General features: G+C 33.2%; 1 protein-coding gene across 1 annotated transcript in view; it reads right to left on the bottom strand.

Annotated features, from left to right (window-relative positions):
- The window catches only part of LOC114338200 (cysteine sulfinic acid decarboxylase-like), a 120217-nt gene extending 109717 nt beyond the window's left edge, over positions 1 to 10500 (bottom strand). The window contains exons 1-2 of the mRNA XM_028288786.2: positions 10224 to 10500; positions 2143 to 2236 (exon numbers count right to left, since the gene is read on the bottom strand). Coding sequence (XP_028144587.2) covers positions 2143 to 2236; positions 10224 to 10495 — 366 coding nt within the window. The 5' untranslated portion in view covers positions 10496 to 10500. The remainder of the gene's footprint in view (positions 1 to 2142; positions 2237 to 10223) is intronic.
- Positions 10501 to 16546: the final 6046 nt, after the last annotated feature.

The raw sequence follows: 16546 nt of genomic DNA, 5'->3' as shown, positions 1-16546 counted from the left end.
ATTCTTCGAAGTCTTTCAAAGAATGACGGCCACCAAAGATTGTCAAAAGCCCCAGACACGTCTATAAAGATCATTAAAACATACTTTTTTATGCTTTCGTTTACTATTTCAAATACTTTATTTATTGCATCTTCTGTTGATCTACCTTTCCTAAAACCATACTGACCAGGATGTAATCCAATTTCTGTTCTTATTTGATTTAATTTTTTACATAGTAATTTTTCTTGTAATTTTCCCATTGTATTCAATAAACATACCGGTCTATATGATTTCGGTAAGGCAGGGTCTTTATCTTCCCCTTTATGTATTATTATAACTTCTGCTTGTTTAAAATTATTGGGAAACCTTCTTTGTCTAAGACATTCATTATATAATGATGTTAGTACTGGAATTATTTGTTCCGACAATGCTTGAAGTATTTCAACATGAATATTATCCGGTACAGGTGCCTTCTTTCTTTTCATTTCTCTTATACTTTCATATACTTCTTCTTCTGTGAATTCCTCTATTTCTCTTTCTTCTTCTATTTGGTATTCTTGTATCATTTCTTCTCTTATATTTCTTTGTTCTACTGTTTCTCCTTCTAATTTATCTGGAGGTAATAATACATTAAGTAATGTTTCGGCCGATTCTTCCCAACTTTCTGTAAATGTTCCATCTTCTTTTTTTAAAGTAGAAAGCATTGTCGGACATCTAATTTTTTTAGAAACTATTTTATATGGTATTCCCCACATATCTAATTCTAAGTGTCTTGATACGAAGGTTTCCCAACTTTTAGCTTTTGTTATTTTTATTTCTTGTTTATATTCTTGTTTTAGTCTTCTATATTCACCTAGAAGGATTTGCCTCTCAAGATAGATACCACATCGTTGATATCGCTTTCGCGCATATCTAACTCTGCTTCTCATTCTTGTGAGGTTTTCCTTCCAGGCTGAGTTTTTTACTTTACTATTTTCTTTTATTTTTGGTATTGCTATATCCATTGCTTTTTTAATTTGTTTGGTTAATTCTTTTGTTGCAATATTTATATTAGATCCCCTTTGTACCAGTCAAGGTGGTCGAAACTCAGACTTTAATAGTTCATAATTTGCTTTACCTATATTGTATCTTACCGAAGATATTTCCGTATTACGTGGATTTAGGATATTAAGATTGAAAGTTATAAGGTTGTGATCACTTATTGTTGCATGCTCCATCACTTTCCAATCCTTAACTAGGTGTGCTACTGCAACATTTGATATTGTTATATCTATATTGCTAGCCGCACCAGCTCTGTTTTGAAAAGTTGGTGGGTTTCCTGGTTTATTGTGTACTATCAACTCTAGTTCATTAATCATATCTTCTACTAATAATCCTTTTTGATCTGTTTGAGTTGAATTCCACAATATTGATTTTGCATTTACGTCTACTACAACTATAACTTTTTCCTCTCTATACGTTATAAATATAGCTCTTATCTTTTCCACGTATTCATCAATATCTTCACAGAACTGACAATATAGGTTAGCTATGATAAATTTACCTGCTTTTGTTAGCAATTCTAATTTTAATTCTAATAAATCAATTTTTGTTAGCGAGACAATAAGTAAGTTTTCCGAGAGTCATGAATAAAGAATAAAGGCTCTCTAACCATGTGAATGTTGAGGTCATCAAACTCCTAGACAACGCCAACCAGATAGGAAGACTTAAGAGAACGAAGACGTTTGAGTTAGTGCTAAGTATAAGTAAGTTAAATATGTGCGTTAAATGAAAAGCAGAGCGAACTGCGGCTAAAGTGTACACGTTAGCTAGTAGTACTATTATGTATTAGTATAGAGCTTAAGGATTATTGCTGAATATGACCTTGTAGTTTAAAACCTATGAAGTTTTTTGTAATATTTTGTAAATAGAACTAACTTGTTTATTGATCAAATAGCAATAATCATAAGATTCTTCTTGAAGTTTTATTAAATAAAAAAAATCATTTCTCATAATATACAAAACATATCAGTCTTCTTCAATGGTTTCTATTCTGTTTCTTATAGAAATATGTCTTAAAACTATATTAAACAACGTGTAAAAATTTTATAAATCCCAGAGGAAGAGACGTGCATAAAAAGATCGTCACAAAAGTAAACAAAAACAAAAATCCATTTCACTTACCATGAGGGTAAATACAGGAGCTACCTCGTAGGTATACACACTAGCATTAAGTGAATCCGTCAGCCATTGTGCTGCCAATCCGTACGGGTCCAGTCTGAAAGGACAGAGATATTCGATATTAAGATAAAATAAATATTTGGTAATGTTTGAGATTCGGCAAAAAATGACCTCGACCCAGAAATTTCGTTCTTTTTTGTGAACTTATTTTTTATAAGGAGAAGACGTTATTAGCTGAAAGTAAAAAGAGGCGTCATTTTATTGGTGCATTAAGGTCTGTTGCAAAAGATGTTTTATTTAAAATGTATAAACATTTTCAATGTCTTTGCAACAAGAAATGGCAGCTAATCTGGAAAGCTCAACGTAGGTGGCGCTCGTGTAGTTGGAGGTCACCTCAACTTACGTCAACACTTCAAATCAATCTATTTCTAAGTAAATATTGCATATTTGTTTGGCTGTGTGAATTAAACTTAAGAGCATAAAATACCTCAATGTAGTGCTGTGCATTTCTGCTCATCGAGAACATCAGGACACAGGTTTCCCAAAGATATTCTGATGAGAAAAAAGTGGATTGTAGCAATACGAAGGGATAAATATGTGCTGACAATAAATGCACGTATCTGCAATAAAAAATTTGTTGAAACAGATTACGTATTGCCCCTAGATTCGACTGTATAAAATAGAATACTTTACTATAAAATTCAGATAAAAATTTATTATAAACGCACGGATTAAGATATATGTAATTTTATATACATTCATACACTGTTGCCACATCTACAATGGCTTTTTATGAAGTGGAAATATAAAATAAATTATATTTGAAATAATAATATAGAAAAATTTGAAATAATTCTCAAGTTCTCAATATTTTTAGTGACTAAAACATAACCTGACCAAACCTAACTTTCATCGAAAATAATATAAACAAGTTAATAATTGAAAATTTAAGTGACATATTACCTTTAAAATGACTAAAACATAACCTGATCAAACCTAACCTAATCAAAAATAATATAAACAAGTTAATAATTGAAAATTAAAGTGATCTAGTACCATTCAAATATTCTTTAATGACTAAAATATAGCCTGATCAAACCTAACCCCATTTTTTTCTAATTTCACCTTAAATTTAAGCTCGCCTTTCACCTAGACAAACACCCAAATAATTATATTTAATTAAATTAACACATTCTATATTTCTACAAGGAATTATAATTTTTTTTAAATAAGGCAACATTGCAGAATTAATTGCGCTGAACACATGCTTAAACCAAATTTACCCCAAATGCGCAACTGTCATGGCGGCCATATTTTGAAAATATCACATTTTTAAATGAGATAAACACAAAAATTAATGCTGAACGTACTTATTTGGAAATTTTAAATTGATAAAAAAGTAAAGCAGATATCATATACACACTAGACTCGTGGGGGGAGTGAGTCAATACCAAATAAACACCCTCAGATCTATACCTTTTGAGCTATATAGAAATAAAACATTGAGACGATGATTAATATAGTTTATCATTCGATGAGGGCTTCCTTTTTTCCAGTAATTCTCGCATTTCTTCTCCTCAATTCGTTTTCAACGCACAAACAGCCCAACATCCGTATTTTTCGGCCATAATTTATTATTTGTTAAATCGTAATCAAAAACACCATATACAACATGCCCCGCGCACTCTAATAAAAAATATGTAATCGTATTTATTTTCCTTCCATTTTGTCAGAGGCGCTGATGTCGGCATTGTGACTGGTGGAACATGACTTTTGACAAATCCTGCGCTATCTGTGAATCTGTGTTCAGTGGTGGTGCTCGTTCGTTCGTTGTCGTTCAGTTATTTTATATGGTCGGCAGTCGGTTATGTGATGTGTTTGTGTCACCATAAAAACCTGATATTCAGTCGTGTTTTTTGATATTTTTGTTATTTTGTAATCGACTACCTTTTTAAAGGTAAGGTTTTCTGATTGTAAGGTAGATATTTTCTGATTGTAGGTACTGTTTATCCAACAGTTTTAAAATACACACTTTATTTCGCATTTTGTTGTTAGGTCTAATGGCTCCGTTCAGCTGTTGTGTGCAGACGGTGAAAAAATTCAACAGGTAAACATTTATTTAATCCAAATTAAATACTCATATTTTCTATGTAAAATGTCACAATATTGTATAAATAAATAATTAAGGAACAAAAGTTGTTTGTGTTTTACCTTTATTGTCCACTTGAATAAAATAATAATTAAATATTGGAAGTACCGTATGGAGGCTATGATGTACCTAGCATGGAGGCTAGATTACGCTACCCTTCCTATCCAATCAACAACAAGAACTTTTAAAATTTCACACCTATCATGTCGAAGCTACAGACCACTTATGTGGAGGCCAGATTTGTAATATCCTTCCAATTAACCAGGTGCTGAAATACGTGACATATTTTTGGAAAGGTAAGATTGCATTCTACCCAATCACACAACACTTTTTTCTATGATATACAAACTACACGAATTGTCAAAACGATGACCCCCAACTACACTAGCGCCGCCAAGCGGGATCAAATGCGTACATAGCTGCCATTGCAGCAGCTGCATAATACTCTGGTTCAATCGGAGAGTGCCGGAAGAGTCTATAACGGTTTCGGAGGTTTTTTCCTCTGTTTTGTTTATTTTTTAACATTCTTCTTTCAGGGTATTTTATGCAAGCTAGCGCTAAAATGACGAAAATAAAATCGCAAATAATTTAATGTTCCAGATTTAAATCTAAATTCAAAGAGGTCCTGCAGTTGTTTTTGTGGTATGTATAAATTACATATATTTTTTTGTATGGAATTCTTCTTCTTTATATGCAAATCCACTAATTCACTAATGGATGTTAGCGATCACATTTTCCATTAACCCTCCGTTTCTTGCAATATGTATCAGAGATTTTTCTTCATGTACCATGTTCTTTCAGAACGTTGGTTACCATCATAGCTATCCTAATTTTATTCACTGCCACCCTAAATAGCATGCTTGTATCAACACCATACCAATCTCGCAAGTTCTTCAACCATGAGGTTCTTCTTCGTCCTGGACCGCGTTTGCTTGCTATTTTTCCTTGCATAATCTTTTGTAGCAACCTATGTTTGGGACGTCTCATTACACGTCCGAAGTACTCCAGCTTTCTCTGCTTGATGCTTTTTGTGATCTCAGTAGTCTTGCTGAGACGTTCTAGTATTGTGGAGTTTCGAATCTTCTCAACCCAGGAAACTTTTAAAATTCTTCTAGAGCACCACATTTCGAAAGCCTCAAGGCGATTTAGATCGATTTTATTCACAGTCTAGGACTCGACACCATAAAGTAAGACCGAGAACACGTAGCAGCGAAATAGGCGGATCCTCAATGCCAATTTTAGGTCTCTGTTAAATAACACCTTGGACATCCTTCTGAAAGCGGCTCTAGCCTGCTCTATCCTAGATCTAATTTAGCCGTGACTTTCTGCGTTACAATTTATTTGCTGTCCAAGGTAAACGATTTTATCAACTTGCTCAAGTTTGGTATTATTTACATATATAGACGGTTTTATATGCTGCTGTTTACTTATTAAGAGTATTTTGGTTTTCCGTGTGTTCAGAGCAAGACCTGTCTACCTTCAACTCTCAACGACACTATCAAGTAGTGTTTGCAGATCTTCTTGACTAGAAGCTAGGAGTACTGTATCGTCCGCATATTGCAAATTATTGATGACTTCACCGTTCAAAAGTATTCCTTCTTGTTTTTCAGAAAGAGCTTTTCTGAAAGTTCTTTCGGAGTAAACGTTCAAAAACAGTGGTGACAAGAGGCATCCCTGCCGTACCCCTCTTTTAATATTAAGGGCCTGTGATTCCACACCATCTACTAAAGCTGATGTTGTTCGATTCCAATATATATTTGCAATTATTCGAACATCTGTGCCGTCCAAGCCTATGTCTTTTAGAGAATGCCTTTTTGGAAGTCAGTAAAACAACAGTATATGTCTACAGATATATCTCGACATCTTTGAGCCAAGTACGTTCATTCCAAACAATGCCTCTCTCGTTCCAAACCCGTTGCGGAAACCAATCTGTGTGTCATCCAGGTAATACTCGCATTTATTGTAGATACGACCATGTATTACCGATTATCAGAGTTTATGTCGTTAATCTCTGTCCATTGCCTTATGTTGTGAAGCCAGGACATCATTATATTGCGCCCCATTCCTATCTTGCTTTTGATAATTTTACTCTCGATTATAAGTTGAAGAAACTGATATTTTTCGTTTCGCATGATGTGATCCAGATACGCCGTTTTCCTTTTCTTGATGGTTTCGAATAGTTGGTGTTCTTGGTTGATTCTTTTAACGACATTTGCATTTGTGACTTTCGCCGTCCATGGTATCTTTAGGATACGGCGATAAAGCCACAATTTCGATATCTTCTAATCTGTTCATATTCCTCGTTTTAAGTGTCCAGCCCTTTACGTCATATAGTAGCACCGACCATACGTGGCACTTAGTAAACCTTAGTCTCAGTTGAAGATCGAACTATGAACAGGTCAGCACCTTCCTGAATTTTACGAAAGGTTTTCGAGCTTGCTCAATACGACAGTTTACCTCCCCTGTCCAATGCCCAGTCCTCAAAAAGCCACGTTCCCAGGAATTTAAATTTCTCACTCTTTAAATGGACTTGCTATTCAGTGTTATGGTGGAGTTTTCAAGTGCATCCAAGCTTCTGGAGATGATCATGAATTTGATCTTTTTGGTATTGTAACGGTCTCAAATTCACCGTCTTATAAATATATCAGGTCCGGTCCTGTAGTGACGAATGAATTAGATGCAGTGTTATACTGCGAAATCTTTTTTGTATATATCCCATGATATGTGATGATGTTATAATTTTCGTTTGCCGTCCAAATACTCATAAATAATACGTTGTGTGTGTTTCGACTAATATCAAAAGAATTTAATGACTTTCTGCGACATAAAGACTGGGAAATGTTTATGTTATGAGCTGAATATCGACATAAACAACGTCTTTAGTGTTGATAAAATTCTTAAGTAGTTGGGTTCTCAGAGTTGACCGTTGCAGCTGTGCCAGCAGTTCCTTGGCGAGATCCGAAAGACTTGTTTACGGAAAGTAAGTATTCCTGATTGGTTTACAACTCCTAGTGGGATGGTCTTAGAAAGTGCCCTGGTTTCTTATTGGATAAAACTATCTGATGTTTGTTAGAATGGGAGGTGAATTCTTTTTTTGAGGAAGGAACCGGCCCAGAAATTGGCACGAAAAGAGGTCAGCATCTAGCGATGAAAGTGTACAGTCACAGACCGATTTGGTCTAGGAGACGGTTTTTGGTTTTGTGAGTTATGAGATGTAGTGATTCCCGATTCGGTATGTTGTCTTGGTTAGAAAACAAACGTTGGGTATTGTGAATACCACGAGAGTATGTTTTGTGTCTAGTTGTCTAGTGTATTAGAAAGAATAGTTTCGTTATGTTGTTCTTAAGAAGAAATAAATACAAGTTCGCGGAACGAGTTTCTCCAACTTCATAATAAGATAAAAAAAACTCATTGTTTTAACAAAACTTTTACTATGTTCAAATGAACAGTGCCTACATCGTTCCAATGTGGAATGTTCTATAATAATCAACCATTAGCAGTTACCTTTTTGCTAATAAAACAAAAACTTTGGAATTCTATTCTCATACTATAAAATGTTGTGAAATAGTACTTTAATTCAAACAATTGTAAAGTGTTAAGTGAAAAGTGTTGAGCAACAACAGTTCCAGTTGAGCTAAACCAAATCAATGTAGCTCTAATCATCAATGCAGTCCAGGTCACCAGGTACTCATAATAAACTTTTTATTTTTTTCTTCGAACAATCTCGCGAAAGACCTATACCAAAATCATTTCAATTCGTTTTTAATTTTTTATTTTTTTAATAAACGTCTACTATATTAAATTTTTTATTGGTATTTTCTTTTGCACACTTTATTTCTTTTCCTTCTTGTTGGAAAGAAGTACAGACCTACCTACAGAGAGTAAGTACCAACATACATTAAATGGATCGACATTGCAAGTAACTTTCTTAAATTTTGGATCATTGCAGTATTATTTTGATTTATTATTGGCGCCCAATATTATCTTTTAATTATTAATGTTATTTTAAAACCCACCCCTTAAATCTCTGAAGAATGCAGCTTACCGGAGCATCCCTAAAGTAGCAGAATAGAACATAACGCCTATGACCTACACAATTACACCGTTTAGGCAGACTACAGTATTAACCTCTAATTTCTCTACCATTCTCTACCATTTCTCTACCATTCGCTTACTCGTATTGTATTCTCTGATTATAGTGACAATTTGTTGAAGATAGTCTATGTTGTTACAAATGAAGACACCATCATCAGCATATCTTATGTTGTTGATCAATACTCCATTCACTTTGATTCCCATTTCTGCATCTTCCAAAGACTCTTGAAATATGCCTTCCAAATAAATGTTAAATAAAAGGAGGGGAAAGCACACGCTCCAGTCGAAGACCTCGTCTTATACGTATGAGAGATTACATATGGGATTAAATCATAGAATATCATGACTGCGCAATTGCACAACCTGAGGAACTGGAATTTTTAGAAAAAGTAATGTTTGTTTGTCAAATAAATATTTTAAATATTTTTTTCGGTTTTCTGAAAGCAACAAAATGTATTTTGCATTAAATAAATTACATCCAAATTCTTGTGTCAATTATTTTAATTGAAAAATATTTTTTTGTCACCCTGTTTAATTAATTATTCTAATATTAACATTATAGGTCTGGATCCCACGTATGAAAAAAAAGTTGATTAATAGCAAGCTGAAAATTTGTTAATAGCTTAAGGGTGTCTAGTCGGATAAACTTTGATATATGGGAACACTGGAACAGGGGCAGTTTTAATTGTGGAACAGGTTAAAATTTGGAATGGTCACATCACGAAAACGGCACATTTATTTTGTCCGACAGAACAGACTTAAACTCTTCAAACAGAGATTAAACTCTAATGCAAAAATCAGACTGCTATTTATCAACAAATGGGCGTTTTAATGAGTGGAACATGTAGAATATGTCAAATGACAGGAATTATGACAGGTGATAAATAGCAGTCTGATTTTTGCATGAGAGTTTAATCTCTGTTCGGAGAGTTTAAATCTGTTCTGTCGGACAAAATAAATATGCCGTTTTCGTGGTGTGGCCGTTCCAAATTTTTAACCTGTTCCACAATTAAAATTGCCCCTGTTCCAGTGTTCTCATATATCAAAGTTTATCCGACTAGACTTGCTTGCTATTAATCAACTTTTTTTTCATACGCGGGATCCAGACCTATTATTGAATAGAGAACTATAAAACTTTTCAAACGAACTAGCACAGGACCCCTATTCTCATTTAAAAAATCATAGATTATGTCATCAGGCCCAGAAGGATAACGGCATTATTAGTAGGTATGTATTATGATTATTTCATTCATAGGCATAGGAAATTCTGGCCAACAGAAAGCTACAGAAATAAAAATTACTCCGATACTTTTTGATAATATTCCGTCAAGTATTATGTCAAATCCCCTTAATGACATTAATGACAATTATTGTTTTACAACTTGTCACAGAGAACACCAAGAAACACGTTTAGCAAATATTCAGGTGAAGACATCAATAAAATATTAGTTAAAATAATTTAAAAAGACAGTTTTATTAATGAAATAATCTCAACAAATTACACTCGATCTCTAAAATTATCATCGACTTATTTAGAGCTCTCATGCAATTCCTACTGATAATATATAGCCCAGAAAATCATATTTAAAGAATAAAAATCGACCTATTTCGAGATTTGACTTCAAAATCGCCCTTTCTTGAAAAAAAAAATTAATTTATTCCATAATTTTGCCCGTGACTGTATATAGGTATGTTACCTAGTATACTATTGAAAAATTTTACTTTATGAAAGTGATTTTGTTCCAAATTATGAACCGTTTTTTATTCTTGTATTATTTATAGTATCAACTACTAAAAAAATGTAGCCAGTCAATATTATATGCTATTTTTAGTAACTCACCCGGAAAACAACTGATTTATAAAATAAGGATGACCAGTCTTAACGCTGAACTTGATTGTATTTCTCAAGAAGGTAATCAACTTGTCATGAGTTTCCCCGTTTTGCTTCAAACTGAAATCGAATTGTTCCTCTAACTGTTCTGGTGTTTGCCAGAGTAATACTTTATCTTGTCTTGTAGTAAACACTATGTTTTTAAACATCAAATCGACGACTTTTTCGAGAAACTCGCCGTGCTTTCCGATTTGAGGAATCGGGTTGAAATCGGTATCCATTCTTATCGAAATTATAACAAGGACTAAACAGAAGCTTGACTAACTAGTTTAATTATAAATAATTAGGTACAATTTCCTTATTAAACCTCCATTACATGTACCAATTATTAGGTTAAAACGGTCAGTAGCTAATACACATTGGCCACGACCAGATTTTATTAACTGATTGCTGTTATAATTGGTCTTCCTGATAATACAGGGTGAGTCATGAGGAACTGTACATACTCCTACCTCGTACAGAGGCTAGTATGGGGAATAACAAATGACCATTAAAAAGTGTCTGCTCCCCTAGTTTAATAATATACAGGGCGAGTTTCGCATTTTGACAGAAATTTATATTCGTCATAATTTTTGAACGGTCAGATCGATGTGTCTCTTATTTTGGTCAATCGTTACACTATTACCACCTAATCAACTGATTTATTCAAACTAGAAAAAAATCAGGTCCGGCTTTAAAAAATTAGTTCGTTTGGGTCTTAAAAAAAATTTCACCCTGTATACGCTTTTTGAAAACTCTAATATGAATTTTACAAATAAGACAAATAGGCAATTAAAATGGCATATTTATTTTTTTCCCCAAACGATTACTTAATTTTTTATAAAAAAATCAAATTTGACTATGAATTAAAAGTTTGGTAAAGTAAACCATAGATTTAAAAAAATTGACTTTTATTACAAAAATTAAATTTTTTTAACAAATATTTGATTTATGTTACCACCCAATCAACTGATTTATTCAAACTAGAAAAAATCAGGTCCGGCTTTAAAAAATTAGTTCGTTTGGGTCTTAGAAAAAATTTCAACCTGTATACGCTTTTTGAAAACTCTAATATGAATTTTACAAATTAGACAAATAGGCAATTAAGATGGCATATTTATTTTTTCCCCACACGATTACTTAATTATTTATTAAAAAATCAAATTTGTCAAAATCGGAATTTTAACCTAAAAATATGCCATTTTATTTGCCTATTTGTCTAATTTGTAAAATTCATATTAGAGTTTTTAAAAAGCGTATACAGGGTGAAATTTTTTTCTAAGACTCAAACGAAGTAATTTTTTAAAGCCGGACCTGATTTTTTCTAGTTTGAATAAATCATTTGATTGGGTGGTAACATAAGTCAAATATTTGTTTAAAAAAATTAATTTTTGTAATAAAAGTTATTTTTTTTAAATATATGGTTCACTTCACCAAATCTTTAATTCATAGTCAAATTTGATTTTTTTTATAAAAAATTAAGTAATAGTGTGGGGAAAAAATAAATATGTCATTTTAATTGCCTAATTGTCTAATTTGTAAAATGAATATTAGAGTTTTCAAAAAGCGTATACAGGGTGAAATTTTTTCTAAGACCCAAACGAACTAATTTTTTAAAGCCGGACCTGATTTTTTTCTAGTTTGAATGAATCAGTTGATTAGGTGGTAATAGTGTAACGATTGACCAAAATAAGAGACACATCGATCTGACCGTTCAAAAATTATGACGAATATAACTTTCTGTCAAAATGTGAAACTCGCCCTGTATATTATTAAACAATGGGAGCAGACACTTTTTAATGGTCATTTCTTATTTCCCATAGGGACCCCTATACGAGGTAGGAGTATGTACAGTTCCTCATGACTCACCCTGTATATTTAGTAAATACTAAATTACATTAAGAGCGTAAGCGCAAATATTTTACGGCTATCCCTACGTTTTCTTTCTTTACACCGCAAATTACGTGTTGTAAAATTCTCACGGGTATGGAGATGTAAACATGCCAATTATAACAACAAATAACACACTCGGGTATGCCATTGGTATTGTCATCATTAACATAGAGATGGCTTTTGAATATTCTTGGATAACCGTTACTTGTTTAATCGCTTAAATTATTAATTCAGTTAATTAATTTTATTATTTTATCACTAACTATGTATTCAGTGGTTACAATATTTTATATACTATACAATAAAAACTAATAAACGAGAACAGAGAAAAAGATTTTTAATAATATATTGTCTCTATGTATCAAATGCACTATCAATATTATTTAATAGACAATTCAAAATATTCCTGAAGCTGTCAAATATTTAGTAGTCTTGTTTGTTACCACATTATGTTTAACTGAATGCGTTGTGTTGTATGACAAAGTTAGCGAATGTTAGATTTGGAAAATATAACCACGGACATAGTATTCATTTTTTTTTTAATACTGAAAAAAACTTATAAATATATTTAAAAAATTTATACGCAGAATGAGAGACTAAATTATTACCGAGGGTCGAAAGTCTTTTAGAATAAACAGGAAGTGTCTTTTGAATGAAATATTTGAAATTGAAAATCACACTGAATTTTCTCTTTTTGTTTAACCCCTGTAACTTATTAAAATAAACATAATAGAAGTTTTTAGGGACTTTCTCCCCTTGGTAGTGATGTGATCTTTCATTATGGGTTTAAATTTGTCAAAAATACTTATTAGTTTTCTCAGGTTCCGAAAAAAAAATAAATGCATTAAATTACATTGGAGCCGAAAGTTTGCGCCTATCTCCTCAAAACGAATTATTTTATCTTAATTTTCGATAACTTGAAATTCATTACAGGTTTGTTTATCTATGCTAGAAATATACTGATGAGCACAATAGAAAATTCTTATTAAATATTAACAAAACAGGCCAAAAACAAAACTATGTTAATGTAAAGAAAGTTAAAACACTGTAGAAACAATGGTTAAGACTATAAGGCTTAAGAAGTATTTCACATTGATAAAGACGGTAAATAGTAGACAGGAAAATAAGAAAACTATGAGAAAAACGTGTAGAGAGATAAAAAGGAAATAAAACAATGTACAATATATTGTACAACAAGTGAGAAAAAGGACATATTTCTCACGAGCGTAGAAGTTTGTTGGCACGAGCCGAGGCACGAGGCGAGTGCCGCAAAATCAAGATAGGGAGGAATATTATGTCATCTTCTCATGTTCTGTACACTGTACTTTTTCTATGGATGCAATTTTGTCAAGAGTTCAAATTTCAAAATTAAATAATTTAGGTGCTTTTAGGTATATAATATGCATAAATTGAAATGAAATAAATATACCTGTAGGTATTTAATATCCTTAAAATTTATAGACGTTATTTATTTAAAATTCTAATTACCAGATATTTTTGAACAGTTTTGAAAGGATATGCCCGGTTAAATCTTTGTTTCAACACATATTATTTGTCAACATTACTTATTGTGTTTGTATTGTGCATGTTACGAAATGGCGATCATATTTATGTATTGAAACCGGCGGAGAACCCGTGAGAAAAAAATATTTCTCACTACAATGGCCGACTTTTCTCACTGCCTGAGAAATTGTTCGTTTTGAATGTATGTAAGTAGTAAGAGAAGTTGCACATTGTATAGCATCCATAGAAAATAGAGAAGACATGAAATAGAATTGAAATTAAAAATAAATCCCAAAAATAAAAAGAGTAAACAGATACGATAGTAAAAATATGGAAGTCTCAGAATCCGTATAAAAAATGAAGATATATCTAGTAGGTCTGGATCCCGCGTACCAAAAAAAAGTTGATTAATAGCAAGCTGAAAATTTCTTAATAGCTTAACGGTGTCTAGCCGGACAAACTTTGATATATTGGAACAATGGAACAGGGGAAATTTAAATTGTGGAAAAGGTTAAAAATTTGGAACGTCAGACTACGAAAACGTCCCATGTATTTTGTCCGACAGAACTTCCAATTGATTTGTTACCCTTTCATTCATTATATGTACTCTCATTCAAAAATCCGGCTGCTATTACTAACCAACATGATTTTTGTCATTTGACATGCTCTTCGTGTTCCACTCATTAAAATGCCCAGTTAGTGATACACACCAGTCTGATTTTTGCATGAGAGTTTAATGAAAGGGCAACAAATCAATTGGAAGTTCTGTCAAACAGAATATATCTGACGTTCCAAATTTTTAACCTGTTCCACCATTAAAACTTCCCCTGTTTCAGTGTTCCCATATATCAAAGTTTGTCCGACTAGACACCGTTAAGCTATTAACAAATTTTCAGCTTGCTATTAATCAACTTTTTTTTCTTATGCGGGATCCAGAGTTATAGAGGACAGGAATCAGTCTATAGAATTTTCTAGTATTTTGAATTTATAAAAAAAGTCATTTTTAATTATTAATTATAGGCAGTACAAAATTATATCGGACACTCGGGCGCTTGTTTTTGTAATGGTTAACATACTAAATTACATATCCAATAATTTTTATCCATTAAACAAATCGGTACAGGTCGACCTTGTGTCGGATCATCTACTATAACAGGGGTGGCCAAGTTCCTTAAGAGTCCGAGCCACTTTTCACAAGTTGAAGTATTTCGCGAGCCGCAATCAAATACGTTTTCAAAAAGTATGTAAAGAAGGTATTTACAACTTTTTAACAGAAATTTTACATACGAAAACCGAACTAAAATTACGAAATATTAAAACTTAATTACATTTTTGTTTTCCTTCTTTTGCTAATTTTTTAAAATTTGCTGATTAATATGTGGCAGTACTTCTCAGTAATTCTTTTAGATGCTGGTTAGTTAATACTGATAGGTGTTAGGATTTCACGAATTATAAAATGGAATAAAATGGTCCACACGGGTACGTTGTTCCTAATATGAAAATAATTCGACAAGCATCATTTTTTAGGGTACCTACTTGGATTCTGCTACAAATTTGCAAAACTCGGTATTCGGCGTCGACTTATAGTTTTATTTTCGAGTTTGATCTGGAATTTGTTACAAAGTCTTTCATGTTTGTTGTCAGTAATTTAAAAGACATTTTGAAACACATATAGAACGATAATAATTTTTTGAAATCATATCTAATACAAAATTGAAAAATAACTCTGGTACAATCGAGAGCCACAAGTAATCCTTCAAAGAGCCGCATGTGGCTCGCGAGCCGCAATTTGGCCACCCCTGTACTATAAGATGTAGTTATCGGTTTATTCCTTAACATTTAATGCATTATTATTATTAAAGCAGTGTATAGCCCTGTAATTAGCTGGCTGGGTCTCACCAGACTTTACACATTTGGTTGTTTTATTTCGGTACTTGTCTCACAATTTTTTCTCGATATGTTTTACAGATTTCGGTTCCCTTTTCCAGTAATGCTGGATGTAAGTTGAGGAAAAGAGACTCATTTTCTTCATGAATATTTGCCTGTTGCATATAAAATCGTGGTCAAAAATAGATGCATCGTATTTTAATCTTCAGAAAACCCCCGAAAAATCCTCAAATAACTGAAGAAGTTGTGATGGGCCTTTTAAGACGACAGACTCAGTAAAACACAGGTTAAAACAAAATAGATATATTTGATGGAATTATTTACAGATCAAAAGGAAATAAAAATAAAATATAATTATATTTGTCGCCGAGTCGCAGCGAAGTCCTCCCCCGGATAGAGGTCTGTAAAAGAAGAGCAAAATTAACAATAATATGAAATATTCTTACAGCTCAGTGCAGTGTAAGTTTGCAAAATAATCACGCAATTGAAATATATGAATTTATCGGGAGCTCGCTCATTTCGCTTGCCGCCGTTTAATTATGAGCCGCAAATTATCTCACCACGGTACACCTTGCTGCTCAAGTTGGCCTGCCTTAGCTTGCGAGATCACGTCACCACGGTGTCTCCGTACTCAGGTCGGCCTGCCTAGCTCACCCCGCTTCGCTGGTAGTGGAGCCCAGAGCTGTCGCTTCAAGACTGGAGAATCAAGCAAGCAAGCAATTTGATTTAACCCGACCTGTGGGAATGTCCACCCTCTCGAAAGAGTACATTCGGGTGTAACAATTCATTGGGGCGAGGTGTTTTGACCCGAGTGTATACAGGGATCACCCCACCTCGCCCCAATGCCCCAGGCCATCCCTTTCCCTCCCATAGCACGCTGATGCGCGATGAGGGCACAACTATCGTAGCCAAATGCTCTTCACAATGGAATCCTGGGTAATAAGATTCCATGTGGTACCCTAATCGAATGCAAAAATCTTAGGCTCAGCGTGATGCGCTCTATGCCTTTA

The sequence above is a fragment of the Diabrotica virgifera genome, chromosome 4, assembly GCF_917563875.1.
Source record: "Diabrotica virgifera virgifera chromosome 4, PGI_DIABVI_V3a".
Classification (NCBI taxonomy): domain Eukaryota; kingdom Metazoa; phylum Arthropoda; class Insecta; order Coleoptera; family Chrysomelidae; genus Diabrotica; species Diabrotica virgifera.
The sequence above is the reverse complement of the archived record's forward strand: the minus strand, read 5'-3'. Positions and strand labels throughout refer to the sequence as shown.